The sequence below is a fragment of the Mustela lutreola genome, chromosome 10 (genome assembly GCF_030435805.1).
Source record: "Mustela lutreola isolate mMusLut2 chromosome 10, mMusLut2.pri, whole genome shotgun sequence".
Classification (NCBI taxonomy): domain Eukaryota; kingdom Metazoa; phylum Chordata; class Mammalia; order Carnivora; family Mustelidae; genus Mustela; species Mustela lutreola.
In genome coordinates, this window is record NC_081299.1 from 68,707,710 (window position 1) to 68,729,478 (window position 21,769).

General features: G+C 34.5%; 1 protein-coding gene across 17 annotated transcripts in view; it reads left to right on the forward strand.

Moving 5' to 3' along the window:
* ADGRL2 (adhesion G protein-coupled receptor L2) overlaps positions 1-21,430 on the forward strand; it is a 605,011-nt gene extending 583,581 nt beyond the window's left edge. For 8 of the 17 annotated variants that reach the window (XM_059136196.1, XM_059136197.1, XM_059136198.1 and 5 more), the window contains 7 exons: positions 29-95; positions 8,160-8,251; positions 10,089-10,257; positions 13,467-13,595; positions 14,104-14,200; positions 15,920-16,048; positions 19,392-21,430. In XM_059136196.1, the coding sequence (XP_058992179.1) occupies positions 29-95; positions 8,160-8,251; positions 10,089-10,257; positions 13,467-13,595; positions 14,104-14,200; positions 15,920-16,048; positions 19,392-20,146 (1,438 nt within the window). In that variant the 3' untranslated portion in view covers positions 20,147-21,430. The other 9 variants (XM_059136207.1, XM_059136209.1, XM_059136202.1 and 6 more) reach the window with 7 other exon arrangements.
* Positions 21,431-21,769: the final 339 nt, after the last annotated feature.

Genomic DNA, 21,769 nt, shown 5'->3' on the forward strand with positions numbered 1-21,769 from the left:
TTAATACATAACCTTCTTTTCATAATAGTTGCTGGCTTCATGTTGATAACTATTTTATATGGAGTTTCATTGGACCAGTTACCTTCATTATTCTGGTAAGCAAACTCTGTTTTCCCTTCATTTTTAGCTTGCTACTTTTGTAGTGCCACTGAAACCAAGATAACTGGTTTTATTTTTAATTAATCTGTGCATTCAAGGGTTTATAAACATGTCTAACCTACAGGATAAAACTGCGTGTATACCTTAAATGTTATACCATTATTGAGAGTTTATGTACTTGCTGATTGGTCTATTTCAAAAATCCTTTTTCCTCTAAAAAATACTTTTTCTTATCTAATTTAGTTTGCAACAATGCATGTCATAATCTAAAAAAAATATGTAAATTATGTTTAGATTGCATGATTTGGGCCTAGTTTAATAATTAGAAAGGAATAACTGAAATGTATAGTGTGTTTTGGTTTTGGATAGTTGAGTTTTTTGCTAAGAGTTGTGGTTCAGGAGTTTTGTCTCCAAAATCTGTAATATTAGCCCTGTATCAAGTTATGTGGCATTAATAAATTAAACGAATGTTTTATGGAATTGAAAGAACATTAGCTTAATACTTATTATATTAATTTCCACATAATAATTTAGTGCTTTTAAAATAAATGTCCACACCCTAAGCTTTTTAGAGCACAAAAAAAATTTTTAAGCTTAGATTAATAACTGAGTCTTAGATCAATTTTTAACTCAAAAGAAATAAAGTTACTTTTCAAATGCCAAATAAAAATATTGGTCTTCAAGAAATTTTTAAAAAATAAATTGTTTACCCATTAAATATAACATGACATAGGTGTTTTTTAACTGCTTACATTATCATTAGTCAAATATTTGAAATATAGTTGAAATAAAAGGATGTAGCTAAAATATTTGGTTTTTGGTATTTAAAACTTTTCACTGAGTTTTAGCATTATGCTGTTACAGATAGATGCTACTGACCATTATAAGATTGAAAGGGAAACATAAGCAAGTTTAAATATTTTCTTTTAAATACCTATTTTAAGGACTTTTTAAAAGAGGTGATACACATGAACTTATTAGGATATTTCTGTATTTAACTAGTCTTTCATAAAATTGAGGGGAAAAAATGTAGTAGTTCAAGGAAACTTAAAATCACTTCATATGTATGTACTTTTGTCTTTAAAATGAATTATACACTTACACAAAGCAAAATGAAAATTTGAGGTGAATGCCTGTATGAATCAAGCCAGTAAATCATTCTCAAGTCTTCCTAGGAAAGCTTATTTCTCACCAGAATTACTCAATCCAAATGATTACTCTCGTTTTAGTTCTCGGTTTATTTAAGTTAACATAGCCTAAACCACTCTCAAATTAAATGGTAAACAGCTGAATTGAAGTGGCATGATCCTTAAAGACACACGCTTCTCTTTTTTTCCCCCCTGAACCCTTAGCTAATCATATTGATAACTTTGAAAATTATAAAGACCATTTCAGAGATAATCTAATCTATAAAAGTATGTGTTAACTTCTGTTGTACTAGTTTTGTTTATTTCCATCTAAAAATAAATACTGACTTTAGAGTATTAAATTTTTTTTTCACTTTAGAGTATTAAAATTTCTTTCACTTGGACAAAAGACATTAATGTTCACATATACTGTTTCTAGTAAGAAAAGAAGTGAAGGACATTATATTGCCCATTTACAGTGTGAACCCTACTGTTATTTATTAGTTTTGTCGTCATTGTTATCCTGTACCCAATCATTTAGGTTGAAATGTGAAGGGCTTTGAGGAATAGTGTTCCCAACTTTAAGGGGGGGAAAAAAAAACCAACAAAACCCAAACACAGCAAGTAGCTGTTTTGACAATATAGATCCTAGGAGTAATTGTCCCGCAGCTGCTTTGTCCTCTAATTCTCCGGACGCAGAGAGGCAAAGAGTGGTATAGAGGTGTAAAACATCATGCATAACCTAAACCGAGATATATGATTGTTCAGCACGTTTGTTGAATGTTAATATATTTATAACACATACATCCTTCTGATGAGAAAGGATATTTAAAAGTCAATACAAACACAAATCTTAGTAACATAAATTCCATTATATACTACCCTTTTAAGGAGTACTCTTAGAACAAAAACTACTCATTACAATTCCCGGAAGGGGATTGTGTTCCTTTTGGAATTTTGCCTTTCCTACTTTTCTGAATTGAAGCCATTTAACTTAGTAATATTAAGTAAGTGTATGCTTTTTATAATGTTCTATGAAGAAAAATAACATGCTATGGAAGATAAAACTTCTTGCTTCTGTATTTCTATAGACTGTCTTGCCTACAGGCACTAGAGTTATTATATCTATGAGAAAAGTGCTTGTAAGTAATGAGCAGTGGGAAACCATTAGTATGCCTGAAATGGTTTAATGAAAGCTTGGATCATGACACGTCAGGAGCTGTTCTTATCATTTGGACAGCTCCATCTGCATCGTTAATAATTAATTCAGTTCAGTAAGAGTTCAGCTCACACACTCATTTAGAAGTCTTCTTCAGAGAACACCTCTCTGGCTGCTAGTCCCAGGGAGAAATAGGCTTCTGCTCGGCTAACAGGAAAGATCTGGAGATACAAGTGCAGTTTAGAGTTGCATTTGCTAGGTAGCAAAAGCTCCAGGGAGGACAAAAAGGGTCAGAACATGTGCAGTTCAGTTAGGTTACTTCAGAGTGGTGTTTCTGTTCTTCTGTCTTATCATATCCATGTCAGCACTGCCAGCTGTGGAATGAATTTTAAGCTGCTAAGCTCAGACGGATGTGATTCAATTGAGCAGGTTGATGACTCTAAAACAAACGGTGCGCTCCCGCCATCATTGGTTCCCTCTGCTTGTTTCCAAGTCCTTTGATTTTCGTGACCCGGTGTGGGTGGGTAGTTGGCTATGCCCTGTCATCAAGCAGCAAATGATACTGGCAGATTATCTGTACTGGAACTCATGAAATTATTATTTTGAGATAAGTGAAAGAGTCTTATTTGTCATTACAAGAGAAGGAGTACCCCATTTGGCAATTAACTCCATTTAGCTGAATAGGAAAATCTGTTTCTGAATTTGCCGTCTCTTTCACGTAGAATTTCATTAAGAGATGCCTGTTTACCTGTGTGTACACACATAAACACACCACACACAGCAGAGATAAAATTGGATTAATTCCTGGATGAGTTGCTTCATCTCTAAAATTAATCATCAGTGTGGGTGTTAAGCTTGGTGGGTTGGTATTTCGTATGTAACACAGTCCTACAGCTGTACTTACTAGTGACTTCTCTGTGAATGATTGAGTCATGACATGCACTTTCCAGGTTCTTTGTATACAGAGTTGTAACTCCGTCTTTTTCCTTTCTCACTGATGCGTAATGCCTTTCAACCTATCCCAAAATATGTACTCTGTTTAAGGTTACTAGTATTCATGTTGGAAAGAAAGAAACAAAAAAAGCAAGTGGACAAAAATTTGGAATTTGAGGGGAGAAGAGCAGCACTTGGATGATAGAGACATTCTTCTCTCCCTGGCTTTTTGCCTGCTTTCCAGGAAGAAATAGGAGAAATTCCTTTGATGGTTGGGATTTCTTTTATTTTTTAAATGCATACCAAATGCAGGAAAATAAATTGAGAGGAAATAAAAGTGAGGAGAAAGAGATCACTTACTCTAATTAGAAAGGGAGAAAAAAAAAAAAAAAAAAAAAGAAGAAGCAGCAGCAGCCCAGAAGTTTATGTCTGGAAAGAGCCATTTGTGTTATGGGGAAAATGCAAAGAAGGAACAAGTCAGATTTGCAATCAGTAATTCATTTGAAACTAACTTTTTTTTGCCTGTGACTGTTTGGAATGATAGATTTAATCAAAGATATTTCTATTTGCCCTTCGATTTCTTGTTCTGATTCCCTTAGTTACTTTTTAAGAGAATGGCAAAGAAGAGAGGAAAAAAAATATTTTACTCTACAGAATCATGACTCTTATGAAGTGTTATCACCTCCTGAAAAAGATCACAGCCAACAGTATTTTTTCTATGAAAATATATGTATATTTTTTAGCACTGGAGAGAAAGAAAGAACTCTAAAACTTCTTTTTAAAAAATTGTTTACATTTCAGGATTTATTCTGTCATACATATTGGTGATAATATATTAAGATATTCAATACCTAAATGACATAAGTATCTTTTTCATTATTTTAGTAAGACTAATAAACACATTATCAGTGAAATTTTTTTTTAAAAGATTTTATTTATTTGACAGAGATCACAAGTAGGCAGAGAAGCAGTCAGAGAGAGAGGAGGAAGCAGGCTCCCTGCTGAGCCAGAGAGCCCCATGTAGGGCTCAATCCTAGGACCCTGGGGCCATGACCTAAGCCAAAGGCAGAGGCTTTAACCCACTGAGCCACCAAGGCGCCCCATCAGTGAAGTTTTTAAAGTGGATTTGGGGATAAGAAAAGTACCTTGTGTTTAGCTTTTTTTTTTTCCCTGTTGTGTTTTATGGTTTATAGTATGTCTTGTGTGCTTTTTTTCATAATTAGTTTTTCTTGAAATGATGGTATTTTTGTCCTGTTGAAGACCCCATTGCTTCATTATTTGTATATTTTCAAGTTGTATTTCGAAGTCTAAATTAGTATTGGATTTAACTATAAATTTCTTGGCAACTTAAATTTTAGAGTGCTAATCATAATTCTTCTGTTTGGCTTTTAAAATTGGAGAAATCACAGATATTCGTGAAACAATTTGAGTGCAAAAATCTTTCTGTGGTTTTATGATTATTTTTCTACTATTTTATTGTTTTTTTAAAAGATTCTCTTTTAAAACATCTTTTGAAACATTCAATTCTACTATGTTAGAAATGACAGTCCTTTTTTGGACTCAATTATGAGTTTGTGTGATGTTTAGTTATGTGAGTGGAACACAAACAGGTTTGAGAAAACAGAACTAACTGTTAAACATACTGTTTGTCTACTGGGAGTAGGAGTGTGTGGACACTTTAGTCATTTGCTGATCATGGGATGGTAGTGTTTAACAAAGAAATAGAGAATTAGTTATTCTAGCAAGTCGATCAGGTAGAAGTCATTTGAAGAGCACATCCCTTATGTTCAGAATTTCCTTGAGGCTGTATTTTGTATATGAATTTATTATTTATCTTCAACTCACTCATCATCTCTGAGTGATTTCTAAAATGCATGACTCTTTCTAGATGTAGAATCTTTTTTTTTTTTTAAATAAAAAACTAGTATGTTTTTGCTTTGCTAGGAGAGACTCTTACTTTTCTCACCAGAATAAACTGGTTAATTCTATCTGTAAAGTTGCTGGGCTATGGAGCCATCACAAAGTGTATTAAATCCCAGCACTGATATTATAGCACCTAAGTAATCTCTGGCAAGGTACTTAACATCTTAGAATGTAAACTGACTCTCCAAGTGCTTCCTGTTACCTCTGGACATAGGATTATTTAAAGTGAATGTACTATATTTGTAACTAGAAAGAAGAACTAAACACATATATAATGTTAACAATCCTCAGTAGAGTGATACGAGAGGAAGAAGAGGTATCTATCTACCAGGTTGTTTTTTAAGGATTAAATAAGATAGGCTTTCTGTGTCACATTCAACTTGGTTAATTCTCAGTCTTAAAAAAAAGAAAGAAAGAGAGAAAGAAAGAAAAATAGCTTTGTATCATACTTAAATTTAATTCTGTTCTTCAGTGGGTGAACTCCATTTCCATTTCAGTTTTATTTGAAAATGTGTTAGTTCTGAAGTAACTATTTTACTTCAGAATTTTAACATGGTCATCTTCATTGAAAAATGTTGGTATGTGTTCATCTTCAAGATTTCACATTTTGTACTCCTTTTCTTTTCATAACATAATACCTTATACATCCACATTTTTCCAAATTCGCATTCTTTATTTTCTTGTAGTTTTTACATTATACAATTTTACAAAGAAGTTGTATAACTTTTTCCTTCCTGGAGTGTACTACCACTACTATTTATTCCTGAGGGGTTAATCAACATGCTTAGAAAGTGATGAACACCAAACTGTGGCCCTATATGTTTTATGAAATTGTATAAGAAAAGGAAGGGGGAAGAAATAACCCAAAGTCTAGAATTACGGAGTGAAAGAAAGAAATGGTTATATTACGACATTCAAAAGGAAGGGTCCAGAAGTTTAAAGGATTTTAACTCTGAATCTACAAAGCAGCTTTTTTTCCCTAAGAGTTGCATCAGTGTTTACTTGCATTTTGTTTTGTTTGTTTGTAGAATATTTGGAGATCTTATTTGTAACCATTCTCTAATTTTACTAGTTAAGACCCTAGTGTTGCATAAAATAAAAAATAAAAACACTGTTGATTTTGCCTTTAAAAAATTAGAGATGTACTGTACCATCATCTTTAGAAACTAAGTCAGCTATTTACTGTCCTATCAGAAGGATCTCCCTAACTTTTCAAAGGTAGAAATTGTATCTTACGTGCAATACAATAGGCACATTCTTGTATGGAGCAGTAAGGTCAATACATATTAGTTGAATGAATTGCATTATATTGTAATATCTCTGAAAATGTAAACATTTATTTATATGTGACCACCTGGAATAATCATTAGAATATAAAGCTAGTGTTTCTACATATTTGTTTGCTTTTTCTCTGGACAAGTTTTTTAATAAGTTAATGTTTAAGTAGGTGTTTTAAACAGAGAGTTTCTTTTGTCCCTCTTTTGTTAATATTAAGTAATTAACATGAAGCAATAGAATGCTATCTGCCAACACTTGCAAATTATAGCCATTGACCTCATTTTATCCCTTAAGAGGAAATTCTACATCTAAGAGAAACAATAAGGCACAGTTGACAAAATGAGTGATAAACAGCTTAGATGAAAGCCTTCACTGTGTTCCTAAACTCCTCATTAGGAATGACTTGGAAATTTTATTTATTGCCCTATATAAATTTTCCTAATTACAAAATCAAAAGTAGTGATGAATGAGTAAAACAGCATTATCATTTTATCAGATGGTATTGTGACTCAGTAAAAGTGATCATCTTATCATAACAAAATTATGTTGAATGTTTGCCATCAAGGAATTGTCTTTGTCCCTATTTGTCCTTTCCTGAATACACCATTGGGGCTTGCACTGTCTAAGCCAAGTAAAGCTCACAAAATATAATTTTGTTTTGTCTTTTTAAAAGTAATAATCAGGAGTAAATAAAATGTAAAGAAATCCAGGAGTGATCAGGCTTAGTTCTGTTTTTAGAGCTAGAAATGGAACTGCCTTCCCTCTGTCTAGGTTTCTGTACAACCAAATGCAAAATGGCAAACATTATCTCTCTCCAGTCAAAACTTGTCTTTTTTCTTCTCAGTTCACTCATGTTGACCTCCCAAATCTTCCTTCCATGTCTGGTTCCATCTTCCCTCTTTTTGCTTTTGTTTGCACCTAGATTCTTTACACAGCTCAGTGTTTAGAGGGACTCAAAGCAGCCTTTTTCTTCAGAATTTACCTACGCCCATTCATCAGAGAGGCATAAGAACAAAAGGACTGATGGCTTTTAACCATTTAGTAGCAAATATATAAATATTTTCAAAGTTTGTCTTTCTGGAACTAATAAATATTTTTCATGTATTTTTTCATAATTTTTCATATATTTTATTTCATTTGATTCTCACAATTACCTCACAAATAGATCATACAAATGTGATTATCTTTCTTTGATCAGTCAAAATCAAAAGCTAGACTCTCAGCTAAGTCGTAGGGTCCCAAATCCCACAGTCCTTGTAAGCTACATGATGTAAATGTCCCTTCTGAAGAATTCACTTCAGTATTTCCATTAGATGGCTTTTAGGCCGTGGAGTACCTCTAGCTAAAGAAACTAATTTAGATTTTCTAATTTATTTAATCATCACCACATGATGCTGATTTAATGAGGTTGTAATTTCATGTCAAATGATCTATTAAAAAAAAACGATCATACATAGCTGGAGTATTTTTTATTTAGACTCAACCAGATCATTGCCTATGTAAAACTGAGTCAGTGAATGTCTACTATATACTCATGTCATTGATATTTAGCTGCATTAACTCATTAAGTGTATTTGCAAAACTTGCTCATTTTTTTACTCTGTGGTTACAGTGGTCTAATTTTTTATTTGTTGTAACAGCTAAATATTATCTTCCTGGTGATCACATTATGCAAAATGGTGAAGCACTCAAACACTTTGAAACCAGATTCTAGCAGGTTGGAAAACATTAAGTAAGTATTTAGTATTTGAATTTTAGTGCTTGACAAACTAAGTGAAAGATACCCTCCACAGAGAATACATAAATGCTTTCCTTCAACTGTAGAAATTATTCAGAATGAAGTTTTACTGATCAAGGTTGAGTCTCACTGTTAACCATGTCACAGACATTGGTCAAAAATTAGATAATGATTTCTCTCTTGATCTAGAGCCAAGAAATTGTTTCAGTGGCTTTGTGGAAATTCCATATCACTGTAGCAGTTTCATTTAAATTTAAAATGCAGTTCAAAATGATGTTGCTGTTTGCAAGGCTGATATGATATTAAGTTTGTTTTGTTAAATGACTTTTTTGATTTAAGGATTCTGAGCAGTTTCTACTTCTAATCTTGTTTTCCTAAGATAATTTACTCTATTACTATTGTTAACTTGGAGATTATCTGTTGTTTTTCATGATAATTGAAGAAATGTTTACTTTATTACAATATTGAATAAAAACTACAATATCCTATCAATGGCAAATGCTATCTAATTAAATAATTGATCGCTGTTGATTCATTAAGTCATTTATGGAAGGATTTTCAGAGTTATCTTTTAGATATGAGTTAATTTAAGATTTGAGGAGGTATTATTCAAGTTGGTTATAATGGGATTGTGAAAAATATTTGTAATGTAAAAAATGGCAGATCTCTAGTAAGGGTAATTTTTCTTTTAAAAAAGTAGATGTTTTAGATAGGTTAGTGCCAGCTTCATTGCATGTTGCATGGTAAGAGAGAGAGCTAATCTTTAGCATCTCTCTCTTTTCTTCCTTTTCCTCTTTCTGTCTTCTCATCTACACCAGTAATTACCGTGTTTGTGATGGCTACTATAATACGGACTTACCTGGGTAAGGTAGAACCCTACATTAACAAATTTATGGCATGATTTATATTTTTTACAAATCTGTCAATATCATGAATTGCCCTTAATTTTTATAGTTATTTTGGAATATCTAATTTGCTGTAGTATTTTAAAACTATAATATACCTTTATTTTTTAATTGCTTGCCTCTGCATTTTGACTTTCTTAATTTTGACTAATTTATAAAATATATAAATGCTTTCTTATTACTTTCTATTTTAATTCTGTCTAATAATTTTGTTTCTCTTTTCTGCTTATAATGCTTTCTAGCTATGAAGATAATAAGCCATTTATCAAGTAAGATCATTAGTTAGACATGGAATGCACTGACTTTAAATCCTTTCCATTCCGTCCTATTTTCTACAGTTCTTTTCTCCTTAAGCTATTCATGATGAAATCTCTCCAAAATTATTTTATTTTGAAGTTGTTCTCATATTTTTGTCCCATTTCAGCAAGGCTTCTTCATGCTTTAGTTAAAATACCTTAGGCTCACCTAAGATCAGTTTATTAGAATCTGCAGTTTAGGTGTGAAGTGATTATCTGCCATTTAACCTTTCTGTATGTGTCACATTATTCAGTGTCATGAGTGCACCACAGGGATAAAAAGACAGGAGTAAACTCATTAAGGACTCCTTAATTTCTTTGACTAAAATGCACATAAAAGACAATAAAGTCACGGGGGATGTTTTACACCTTGTATTTTAATATAGTTCTGATACCTTGTTAATGCTGGAGTAAGAAAAGGTCATACCTGCTGTTGCTGTTTTCACTGGAGGCTGCAGTACTAAATGCTATTGTTCTTTCTCTAATCAATGAAAGGTTAAAGCCAAAATGCTGTTGAATTTGAATGTGAACATAGAGAAAGTCAACCGCTACTACTGATATGTTGATATTTAAGTGTGATGTGGTGTTCTCTCATTGGACTTGTTAATAAAATTCACTTTATTTTTTCAGGTCTTGGGTGCTTGGCGCTTTTGCTCTCCTATGTCTTCTTGGCCTAACCTGGTCATTTGGGTTGCTTTTTATTAATGAGGAGACTATTGTGATGGCATATCTCTTCACCATCTTTAATGCTTTCCAGGGAGTGTTCATTTTCATCTTTCACTGTGCTCTCCAAAAGAAAGTAAGTGAAGACACCTACGGATTCTAGTTGTTTGTTCTTTGGTTTGAAAATCAGAGATGAAATGGAGAAGATTTTACAGTTTTACAGCTGACATATTACGAAATAGAATCATTTTTAATCATAAATTAATTGTCATGCATGTCTGGAAATTCAGGCTTCACATATAAAATAAGTCAATACCTATCATCTTTTTGGATCTCACTTTGAAAATATTAGGCACTGATGTTAAGATTTCTTCTTTGCTAGTGGGGTCTACAAACATGCTTTGTGCAAATGGTATATAAGATGGGGGCCCCTCGGTGGCTCAGTGGCTCAGTTGGTTAAGTGTCTGCCTTCAGCTCAGGTCATGATCCAGGGTCCTGGGATCGAGTCCTGCATTGGGCTCCTGGCTCTACAGAGAGCATGCTTCTCCTTCTGCCTCTCTCTCTCTCTCTCTCTGTCTTTCATGAAAAAATAACTAAAATCTTTAAAAAAAAAGTATACAAGATTTAAAAAAAAGGTTAAATAATCTCATTTTTTGCTTGATAAAGGGAATGCAGTGTTTCAAAACGAAATTGAACATAGGATAAATGACCTTGACTTTAAAAGCACCAGACATACAAAAAATTAATATTAATGTTACCTTTTGAGTCGTTGTGAAAAATCTAAAACCCAGTAATTTAATATCTCAGATCTTATTATTTTGTCCTGATTTTATGTTAACTGGAGTCAGCAAAAATGATTCAAAAATTAAAGTTAAAGATGAAAAACTTGCAAGAAGATGTAAACCTTAAGAGAATAGCTTAGCCGCCTTTTAACTAGGTATCATCTTTTCTCTGCCTGCATATCTAATATAGTCTTTTTATTCTGTTATTACTAGTTGGTCACTAAATTGAACAGCGAAATAGAATTTTGAAAGTGAAAACTATTATGTTTTCAGTCCTGACAAGATGATAGTGTTGTTACTTCCATCAGTTGTTGAGTAAGCTATAATTTTGAGATAATGACAGTGGGATGTGCAATACTGACAGATAATGTACATTCACAGCAATATAGGCATTAGGCAAAACCAACACTGGAGTGTATTATTTGGATAAAATACCATTTTGATTGCCATAGACTTGGTCATACAGCATTTCAGAGCAGTTAATAGCCATGAAATGTCCAAAAAAAATTTTTGTTGAGGTATCAGGTGTTATTTAATAACACTGAACTTTAGTTTTCTAAACATTATACAGGTATAATCTTGTAATTACTTTGGGTTTTACTTTACCTTACACAAACGAGCCTTTTGTATACATGTATAGGATCACATATCATAATTTCTTCCAAAAGTGTTTAACATAAAGCATGAATTATTTCCTCATACAGGTTATGTGTATTAATTGAACAAAGAGATTTTGCTGTGCTTTTTATTTTTTTATTTTTTTGTAAAGATTTTATTTATTTATTTGACAGAGATCACAGGTAGGCAGAGAGGCAGGCAGAGAGAAAGGAGGGGAAGCAGACTCCCTGCTGAGCAGAGATCCTGATGCGATCCTAGGACACTGGGATCATGACCTGAGCCGAAGCCAGAGGCTTTAACCCACTGAGCCACCCAGGCACCCCATTGCTGTGCTTTTTAATTAAAAATCACATTTTTTGAACAATGTGTTAGACTTCCCTTTGAACACCTTCTACCTAGTCTTGGGTATGTCCTATTGGGTGCTGCCAGAATGAATGGCTAAGAATATGATACAAAATGAGTTTGTTAAAATCATGCTTCTTACTGCTTGAGTGAGCATATTTAGGCCAAGAAAATGCTTTGAAAGCTCAAGCCCATTGTTATTTGTTCTAATAGGTGTAGTTAAATAAGGCTAACAGGATGAAAATGCAAGTGCACTTGGGTTTAAAAAGTTATCTAGCAACTTTAATTCTGTGATTTTTTCAAGGAATAATTGTCAAAGTCCTGGGTCTGCAAGCAGATCTACTGAGAATAGAATGGTGTTGGGTGGGGAAGGGAGGTGTGGGGTGGGGGGAGGGGGAGTCTTTTTGAGTGTTTTTGGCAACCTACTGGAAAGTAATTTCCTTGGGGCACCTGGGTGGCTCTGTGGGTTAGATCCTCTGCCTTCGGCTCAGTGCATGATCGCAGGGTCCTGGGATCGAGCCCCACATTGGGCTCCCTACTCAGTGGGGAACCTTCTTCCTCCTCTCTTCTCTGCCTGCCTCTCTGCCTACTTGTGATCTCTATCAAATAAATAAATTTAACCAAAAAAAAAAAAAAAGGAAAGTAATTTCTTACACAGAGTTCTAATTTCAGTCTGGCTCTAAGCCAGAGCAGAACTTGTTCACAGGCCAATAGAGCTGCACAAAATCCAGCCCTCTTCTCCGCTCCTCCCAATTCTGCATCACCTTCCTAAATGGGGCCCTATTCCTTACAATTTTTGGGGATTCAGTTTTTAAAGTTGACTTTAAACTTTCTTTAGGTCTAACAGCTTTCCTATCTATTCATATATCCTAGCTTCAGGGGAAAAGGGAAATTACATGGGTAACACATTAATGTGATTGGAAATTGCATAAATAGTTCCCTTGTGTGCTAATGAAGTGAATAGGTATCTTAGACTCTCTACACTAAATGTTAAAGCTAGACACATCAGAAAATGAAGAAAACATTCCATCCTAATTAATAGCATATGTATCAAAGTCCTTTTCTTCTTTATTCGTGTGCCAAAGTAGTCTTGTCATTATAAAGAGGTTATCCGCGAAAGTGTGCAATCCGGTAAAAGAAGTTTATGTATTGACCTACCTAAAAGGACATGAAGCGTATGAAACTTAAATGACTGGATTATGAGTGGTTAAATGTAATTAAGCAGGAAAATTCTAATTTTTTGTCCTTTTTTTCTTAGCATAAAATAGAAAATCTAAGTTGCTAAGTATATGGATAAAGCTTTAAAACATTATTATGTATGTATTAATAACATTTGTGTAACAATAGGCATCAAACATTTTCACATATTACATCACATTTTGAAGCTCCTACTAGTCAGTCTGGGAGGCAAAGATATTTTTCTGATTACTCTTTCAGCATTTTCAGTTGAACTTGATTTTAGAAATTCAATTATATTTGCTCCACAGAAAAGTGTTAGTGAACTTACTCTTCTTAGTTGTTTCCACTGCTCATTTAATTAGAGTGACAGAGAGAAGCAGGTATGTTTGTGTTCATCTCTCGGTCTCGTGGTTATTCAATGCAGGTACGAAAAGAATATGGCAAGTGCTTCAGACACTCCTATTGCTGCGGCGGCCTCCCGACTGAGAGCCCCCACAGTTCAGTGAAGGCATCAACCACCAGAACTAGTGCTCGGTATTCCTCTGGCACACAGGTAACAAAGAATTTGACAACATCTTTAATTAACCTTCTTTATCGAAAGCCTACCGAGACATGTTCTGTTCACATGCACTAATTGTCTCCTCATTATAATGATCTAGGTAGCAAATACTTGCTCTTTTAGTTTTTTGGTCTTAATTTCTTCTTAAGTATTTATTCAAGGTGTTTCTTTAGGCGTGAGCATCATTGTTGAGAAGTGTAACTTCTTTAAGATGTATATGATCATTTTGGGGATACCCTGAGGTCACATAGCACGGTACTCCTGGTGGGTACTCACTAAACGTTTGTTAAATAATCAGTCATCTCCACGAAGAGTGGAGGATTAAATATTCGTTCTTCAGTTCTAGACTTCCTTAGTTTTAGACCAGAATCAACACACATTTCTTTTTAACAGCTACCAGATAATCCTCCACAGATTGCTTAGGGTAGATCTTTATGTGTCTTTCATAAGGTGAGCTTGGGGAAACTAACATAATATATGTCTTGCTATTTTATATTAATAGAGTCGAATAAGAAGGATGTGGAATGACACTGTGAGAAAACAGTCTGAATCTTCTTTTATCTCAGGTGACATCAATAGCACTTCAACACTTAATCAAGGTCAGTTACTAGGAAAATTTGAGTTTACAATATAAATTTTGTACCTTTTTGCCAATTTACAATAACTCTAGAGAAACTCCTGATTTTTTTCCTCTCAAATGGGTTTATCTCACAAGCTATTAAACCTGTTGAGTCAACTTTTATCCTTTATGAAAGTACATATAAATTCGTCTTACTCAATAATGTAATGCAAAAAGTAGAATTTTAAACTCCACAGTAACAGAATAAGGGTGAAAAAAGTAATTACTAAGAACATATTTTGCCACAGATTAAAAATATTTTCCTTTAGTGAATACAAATTTATCTTTTCTGAGACATTTGTGGAAATTTTCTTTTTAAAACATTAATATAGTTAGAATAACTACTATTCACATTAAACTGCCAATTTTATGGTGAAAATTCTTATTTGTAAAATTATTTTACTTTACACTTCTTTCCAAAAGTAAAAAAGTGTCAAAAACATTTATAGTAAATTTTCATAAGCGACTAGTTAAATAAATGAGAATTTATAAAGCAGTTTTTTCTATTTGAATTACTATTTTTAAGGTGTTTACAATTTTAAACTTGTATAAATGACGAATTATTACTTAAAATAAGCTGGCAAATAAAATAATTAAGCAGGATGAGGACACAAGTGCACATAGACACACATAATCCTGAGTGCAAGCTTAGTAAATTTGAATTTGATATGAAAAAAATAATGTTATTGTGTATATATATATATATATATCCTTAAAAGGTAATTTATCCAGGTAATTTGTTTTGATATATTGATTTGTAATATAATAGAACATGTTCTATTTTATCACAAATATTAAAGACATTTTTCACTGTTGACATTGTTCTGATGAGATTCTGGTTTAAAATGAAGAAAGGAGTATGTATGGCATCAAAACCAACTTGAATTTTAAAGTATTTTTAGTCAAATTACATTAGCTATGCAAAACATATGTTTGATAAGTATTGAAAGGTTTGTAATTTGTCAATTAGAATGAGTGAAATGTGTGTTTATTCCATTGCTCTGATGTTTTACCTAATTCTGTTAAGATGACTATCAAAAAGGAAATGAATTATTCAATGATTCATTTTTGAAACCTGGCAAATAAGATTATGGAATGAAAATTCTTACTATATGGAGTTTGTGAATGGTCTAATAATTCATCATACACACAGTCTCTTTCTTCCCCCTTGGCATGTGTGCTCTCGCATTTACTAAGAGAAGCTTTGTGCAGTGTGTCGTACTTTTTACTTGTTTGTGAAAGTTGTTTTCCTCCTGCTTGTGTCAAAGTTGATATTAACACAGATGTTTTCATGAGGGATAATCCCACACCTGTAAATCTGAAAGTTTGAGATTCCCTCTTCTGGGCCTCAGTGGTTAGGTTTTTAATATTAAGCAGTAACATCTTGAAACATAATGTTGATCTCTGTGCATTTAATTGCCATTTTTGTTTAAAAGTGATTTTGTATAAATTAGTAAATGTCATCCTCAGCAGGTGTTTACTTGAGGGACTTAGAAAGCACCTGTGAATTACTGAAATTTAACTTCCCTCTCCCCTTTCTCCTTCAAATTAGTAGTTCAAATACAGTCAGAAAATTTCAGCAGATAATCCATTGCCAACTTGTCTGCTACCCTTGATGAATACAAAAAGTACTTTACTGCAACTGTAACACAAAAATAAGAGAACTGATGTATTTTTCTTTTCTGTTTCTTTGCTTTAGGAATGACTGGCAATTACCTACTAACAAACCCTCTTCTTCGACCCCACGGCACTAACAACCCCTATAACACATTGCTCGCTGAAACAGTTGTATGTAATGCCCCTTCAGCTCCTGTATTTAACTCACCAGGTGTGCTTATACTTACGAATAAAACTTCCTTTCTTTGCTGCTAAACAGAGCTCTGATCTTTGCCCCTTTTCTAGAGTACTCAAGTTGCCATATATTTATTATTACATCTTTAATTTCTCAGTTTAAAGAACTACGGTATTGCCCGTGCCAGGCTTCTAAAACTGCACTATATTATAGTAAAAATTCAGTCATGATAGTATTTACCAATAATTATCCATGTTTTTAACACAGGTGGCATAAATCTTAATATATTATTACAGGACTGACATCACATGGTCCGAGAGCCCATCTTCAAGATTTATATCATTTAGAGGTATCCTATCTATGTAATATACTGTTCAGTTTACCCTAAAGCTTGCAGACAGAATTTGCTTCTGGAATGAATTAGCTAATAAAGATAATTTGGATGCCTAGGTATAGAAAACTACACCCAGCATTATCAATGTAACCAAACTATAGTATAGTGCAGCTTTATGGTAGTGGTTTTTTTGTTTGTTTGTTTGTTTTTTCCTTAAAAAAAAAAACTTTGAGAATGAAGTTACTATTAGTCAGTTTATACCTTTAGTTGTTTATTGGGGGAGGGGGAGAGATTGTCACTAACCCATCCTGTATTACTATGTTTTCTAATAGCTTATTAAAATAAAAAGCATTTAATATTAACACAGTTTGCAAGACTTCAGTAAAAGTTATCACATAATTATTGTTAGCACGTAAAATTTATTTGTGATTGATATTTGCCACTAAATTAAACAAAGAACTTTGTTTCCTTTTTTTTTTTCTTAAATTCTTTTTTAACGTAACTGCAGTTTCTCTTTTCATTCTCTTGTTTTTCTTACTTTCCTTATGCTTTCCTCTAGCAACCTACAGAGAGACAAGTATGGGAGTCAAACTTAACTTTGCCTATCAAATGTAAATTTTTTCAGCATGATTTTTAACCGGCACAATTAAAACATAACTAGCAGTCATGAAGTAGACTCAGCGGGCAAGTGGTTCACAATTTCCAACTAAACTGGTACCAAATTCAAACAGTACATCTGTCTGTACTGCCTTTTGTCAGTAATAGAGGTCTGTAGCAAATGCTGTCCATACTTAAGTATATGCAATGCTGAAATAATTTGCTCTTTAAAGCCTGAGGTGCTGTCAACCAGAAAGCTTAATAATTGACTTATCATTTCTGCATTCCCACAGTAATCTTGCTACAGGCTGTGGAAAGTCTTCAAGTGAATTACCTGAACTTGGGCAGAAAAAGTTGCCTCTTCAAAACCAGTCAAAGATGTGCTTAAATCTGCAGTATATCATAGAAAACACCTTTTGCATTACCCAGTATATATTTTTATATTTATTAAGCAATGGTAAAAGGAAAGAAAAATGGCACGATCGAACCTCGATAGAGGAAACAATTGCTAGAAAGTGATCTGTGTGTCACCTAGAACTTAAACACCAAATGTTTTCTAAATAAAGATGGTGGCACATGCATGAATTAGGTAGCTAGACAGTTATGTGAATCAAACTAAAGGAAGCCTTACAGATACTATTATAATAACTTCATTTTGTTATATGTGGAGCCTGGTAAAAATGAAATTGTCCGTTTTTCCAATGTAGACGTTGGATCAGAGTTTTTTAAAATAAAACCAGTCACCAACACCTACTCACACACCTACTCATTTTCTGCTAATGAGAAGCTATTGAACAGTTCCCACATATTTATTGGTCATGAAATCGAGTTTTCTAGGATAATCTGCAGCTTTAAGAGTGGAGTCAGCACGAGAAAGGGAAATTTCCTATTTTTTCCAAGAATGAAATTTTTCCTCGACTCCTCCAAGCCTTGCATACAATGCAGCAGCCTCACAGTGGCCAGTGTCATTCAGTAACATCATTTCATTCTTTTTTTTTTCCAGACCTATCTGTAAACAAGTGATTTTTTTTTTTTCTCTAGGATTTTGAGAATGAATAACCTAACTTACCATGGTGCAGATCATTTAATTTTCTCTAAAACTTTTTATTTTCATTTGCCTGAGAAGCACTGTGATGTCTCAGTTTACATGTTTATGTGTCTGTAGAAATAAAACTCTGATTCCAAGAGAGCATGTTACCATCTTTTTTTTCCTTCTAAACCTCTTTTCATATCTTCAGCAGACTTATCCAGTCTTTCATTCCTTTAGAGATAAATATATATTAGCCAAGGCTGACACCCTTTTCCCATTCCATAGTTAATATCTATTATTGGTTTGATTTCTGTGACCCATACTTAAGAAATCTCTAACATTTCTGCGTCTAACCTCCATGCCCATGGTGTCTGTGGGCCAGTCTCGTACAGTAGACTCTGCTGGTTCATTCGGTGCTGTCACTGTGGCTGATGCAACTGCAGGGCTGCAGGCAAACTTTGACCATTAGGAGCCTGGGGCCGTTGCGATTAGAGAGAGTATTAGTACCAAAAGGAAACAAAAAAATCAAAACGATAACTATTAAATGAAAAAGCAAAAGGCTGCTATTGCTGGTAATCTAATTTGTTGAACCCTTGCTCTGACTAAGTTGCTGAGAAGCTTAGAAATTCTTCATCATGTTACAATAAATCATTTTACTTTCTTTTATATATCAGCTACTCTTAGGCCAGATAGCCTGAGCAGACAGACATGATGTGAGTTGTCCAAAGTGAGTCATTCCACCTGCTGTCTTTCGTGTTGTCGGATGGTGCTTGTGGGCCCTTGGTCCCGTCAGTGTGAGAGATGGCTGTCTTCGTTGAACATGATTCTTTGTATCTGTCCATTTTTTTCATTCTTTTTTTTACTCCATCTCCAGAAAAAGGAAATGTTAGAATGTTGTTTAAAAAGTTGCTTGCCAGTTATGTGGGTTTATGTTGTACATTTGCCTTCGGTTTTTGTATGTGACTTATTCCTTTTTTAATTTAGTGTTGTTTAGGACAAATTCTGTTAATTTTATTTTTATAAACCATAGTCTCGTACTTTAAAATGTAAATGTCACTAATGAATTGCTTTGCATTAACTATGCAAGGGCATGGAGTGAAGTCTTCCTTGTAAGAGTGTCAGAGATTTGACCAAAAATCAATTGATAACTACCGTCTCCCCGAAATTGATCAAATAATATTCTGTATGCCATCTTCCCTCCCTGGAAAACAGTATTATTCTTTCACACTTCTTCCTATTATCTAAGGGGTTGCAACTGTTTACCGTTGGGAATGCGGGAAAGCCTGGCACTGTTCAGGTGTTAGCTTTCAAATACAACTTTGTCCTGAACGACATTAAAAAGTTTTGTACAAAAGAAGTAAAGATGCTTTGGGAAGGAACAGCGGCAGTAACGGAAACCCCCCCCTTTCCCGTTTCAGGACATTCACTGAACAATGCCAGGGATACAAGTGCCATGGATACTCTACCGCTAAATGGTAACTTTAACAACAGCTACTCACTGCGCAAGGGGGACTATAATGACAGCGTGCAAGTCGTGGACTGTGGACTAAGTCTGAATGATACCGCTTTCGAGAAAATGATCATTTCAGAGTTAGTGCACAACAACCTGCGGGGCGGCAGCAAGACTCACAACCTCGAGCTCACGCTGCCAGTCAAACCCGTGATCGGCGGCAGCAGCAGCGAAGACGACGCGATCGTGGCGGACGCTTCCTCTTTGATGCACGGCGACAACCCGGGGCTGGAGCTCCACCACAAGGAGCTCGAGGCGCCGCTCATTCCTCAGCGGACTCACTCCCTTCTGTACCAGCCGCAGAAGAAGGTGAAGCCCGAGGGGACTGACAGCTACGTCTCCCAGCTGACCGCGGAGGCCCAGGACCACCTCCAGTCCCCCAACAGAGACTCTCTTTATACGAGCATGCCCAATCTTAGAGACTCTCCCTACCAGGAGAGCAGCCCTGACATGGAAGAGGACCTCTCTCCCTCCAGGAGGAGTGAGAACGAGGACATTTACTATAAAAGCATGCCAAATCTTGGAGCTGGCCATCAGCTTCAGATGTGTTACCAGATCAGCAGGGGCAATAGTGATGGTTACATAATCCCCATTAACAAGGAAGGGTGTATTCCCGAAGGAGACGTTAGAGAAGGACAAATGCAGCTGGTCACGAGTCTTTAATAGAGCAGCTAAGGAATTCCAGGGGCCACAGGCAAGTATTAATAAAGACTCCGCTGGCCCAGTGCAGCTCCCTCAGACTCTGCTCGGAGAGATGGCTCTGTTGACCTGTGGTTCTCCAGTGTAAAAAGATGACTGAACCTTGAAGTTCTGTGAATTTTTATAGAACGTACAGAAACTTTGTATATACACAGAGTATACTAAAATGATTATTTGTTACAAAGAAAAGAGATGCCAACCAGGTATTTTAAGATTCTGCTGCTGTTTAGAGAAATTGTGAAGCAAGCAAAACAAAACTTTTCCAGCCATTCTACTGCAGCAGTCTGTGAACTAGATCTGTAAATATGGCTGCACCGTTTTTGTAGGCCTGCATTGTATTATATACAAGACGTAGGCTTTAAAATCCTGTGGGACAAATTTACTGTACCTTACTGTTCCTGACAAGACTTGGAAAAGCAGGAGAGCCATTCTGCGTCAGTTTGCAGTTCGTTCGCTGCAAATCTTTTACATTAAGGCAAAGATTGAAAACATGTTTAACCACTAGCAATCAAGCCACAGGCCTTATTTCATATGTTTCCTCAACTGTACAATGAACTATTCTCATGAAAAAATGGCTAAAGAAATTATATTTTGTTCTATTGCTAGGGTAAAATAAATACATTTGTGTCCAACTGAAATATAATTGTCATTAAAATAATTTTAAAGAGTTTGAAGAAAATATTGTGAAAAGCTCTTGGTTGCACATATGTTATGAAATGTTTTTTCTTACACTCTGTCATGGTAAGTTCTACCCATTTTCACTTATTTTCCACTGTACACAGTGTTCTGCTTTGACCAGTTAGTCTTTATTCTTACATTTAAATTTCTTATTGCCAAAAGAACGCGTTTTATGGGGGGAAAAAAACTCTTCGAAGCCAGTTACGCCATGCCTTGCACAAATGTGGTGAAATCTAGAAAAGAGTGTGTGTTACCCCTCTGTTTATTCTTGAACGGAGGGCAGTGAGGGCACTGGGCACTTCTCACAAACTTTCTAGTGAACAAAAGGTGCCTATTCTTTTTTAAAAAATAAAATAAAACATAAATATTACTCTTCCATATTCCTTCTGCCTATATTTAGTAATTAATTTATTTTATGATAAAGTTCTAATGAAATGTAAATTGTTTCCGCAAAATTCTGCTTTTCTTTTCATCCCTTTGTGTAAACCTGTTAATAATGAGCCCATCACTAATATCCAGTGTAAAGTTTAACACGGTTTGACAGTAAATAAATGTGAATTTTTTCAAGTAGTTATAACGTGCACTTTTATGTATGAGACATAACTGGCTTTAACACACTGGTGTTAAATGGTGTTCCCCCATGGCATACGTGGGTCCCTTCATAATAATAACCCACGGGTATGAGAAAGAATACACTTAAGCTGCCTTGATGGTTCTGGGTGTTGTCGAGAATATGTGTGTATTCAAATTGCCCATTTCCCACATACAGGATCTGGCAGAAAAGTTTCAATAGAGAAATCTACTGAAAGTACTTTCTTCAAGTTGCATTGTGTCAAAACTAAAACAAAAATTACAAAAAGAAGAAGGGTAGGAAATTCTACAAATTTTGGCATCGTAAAAAAATTAATT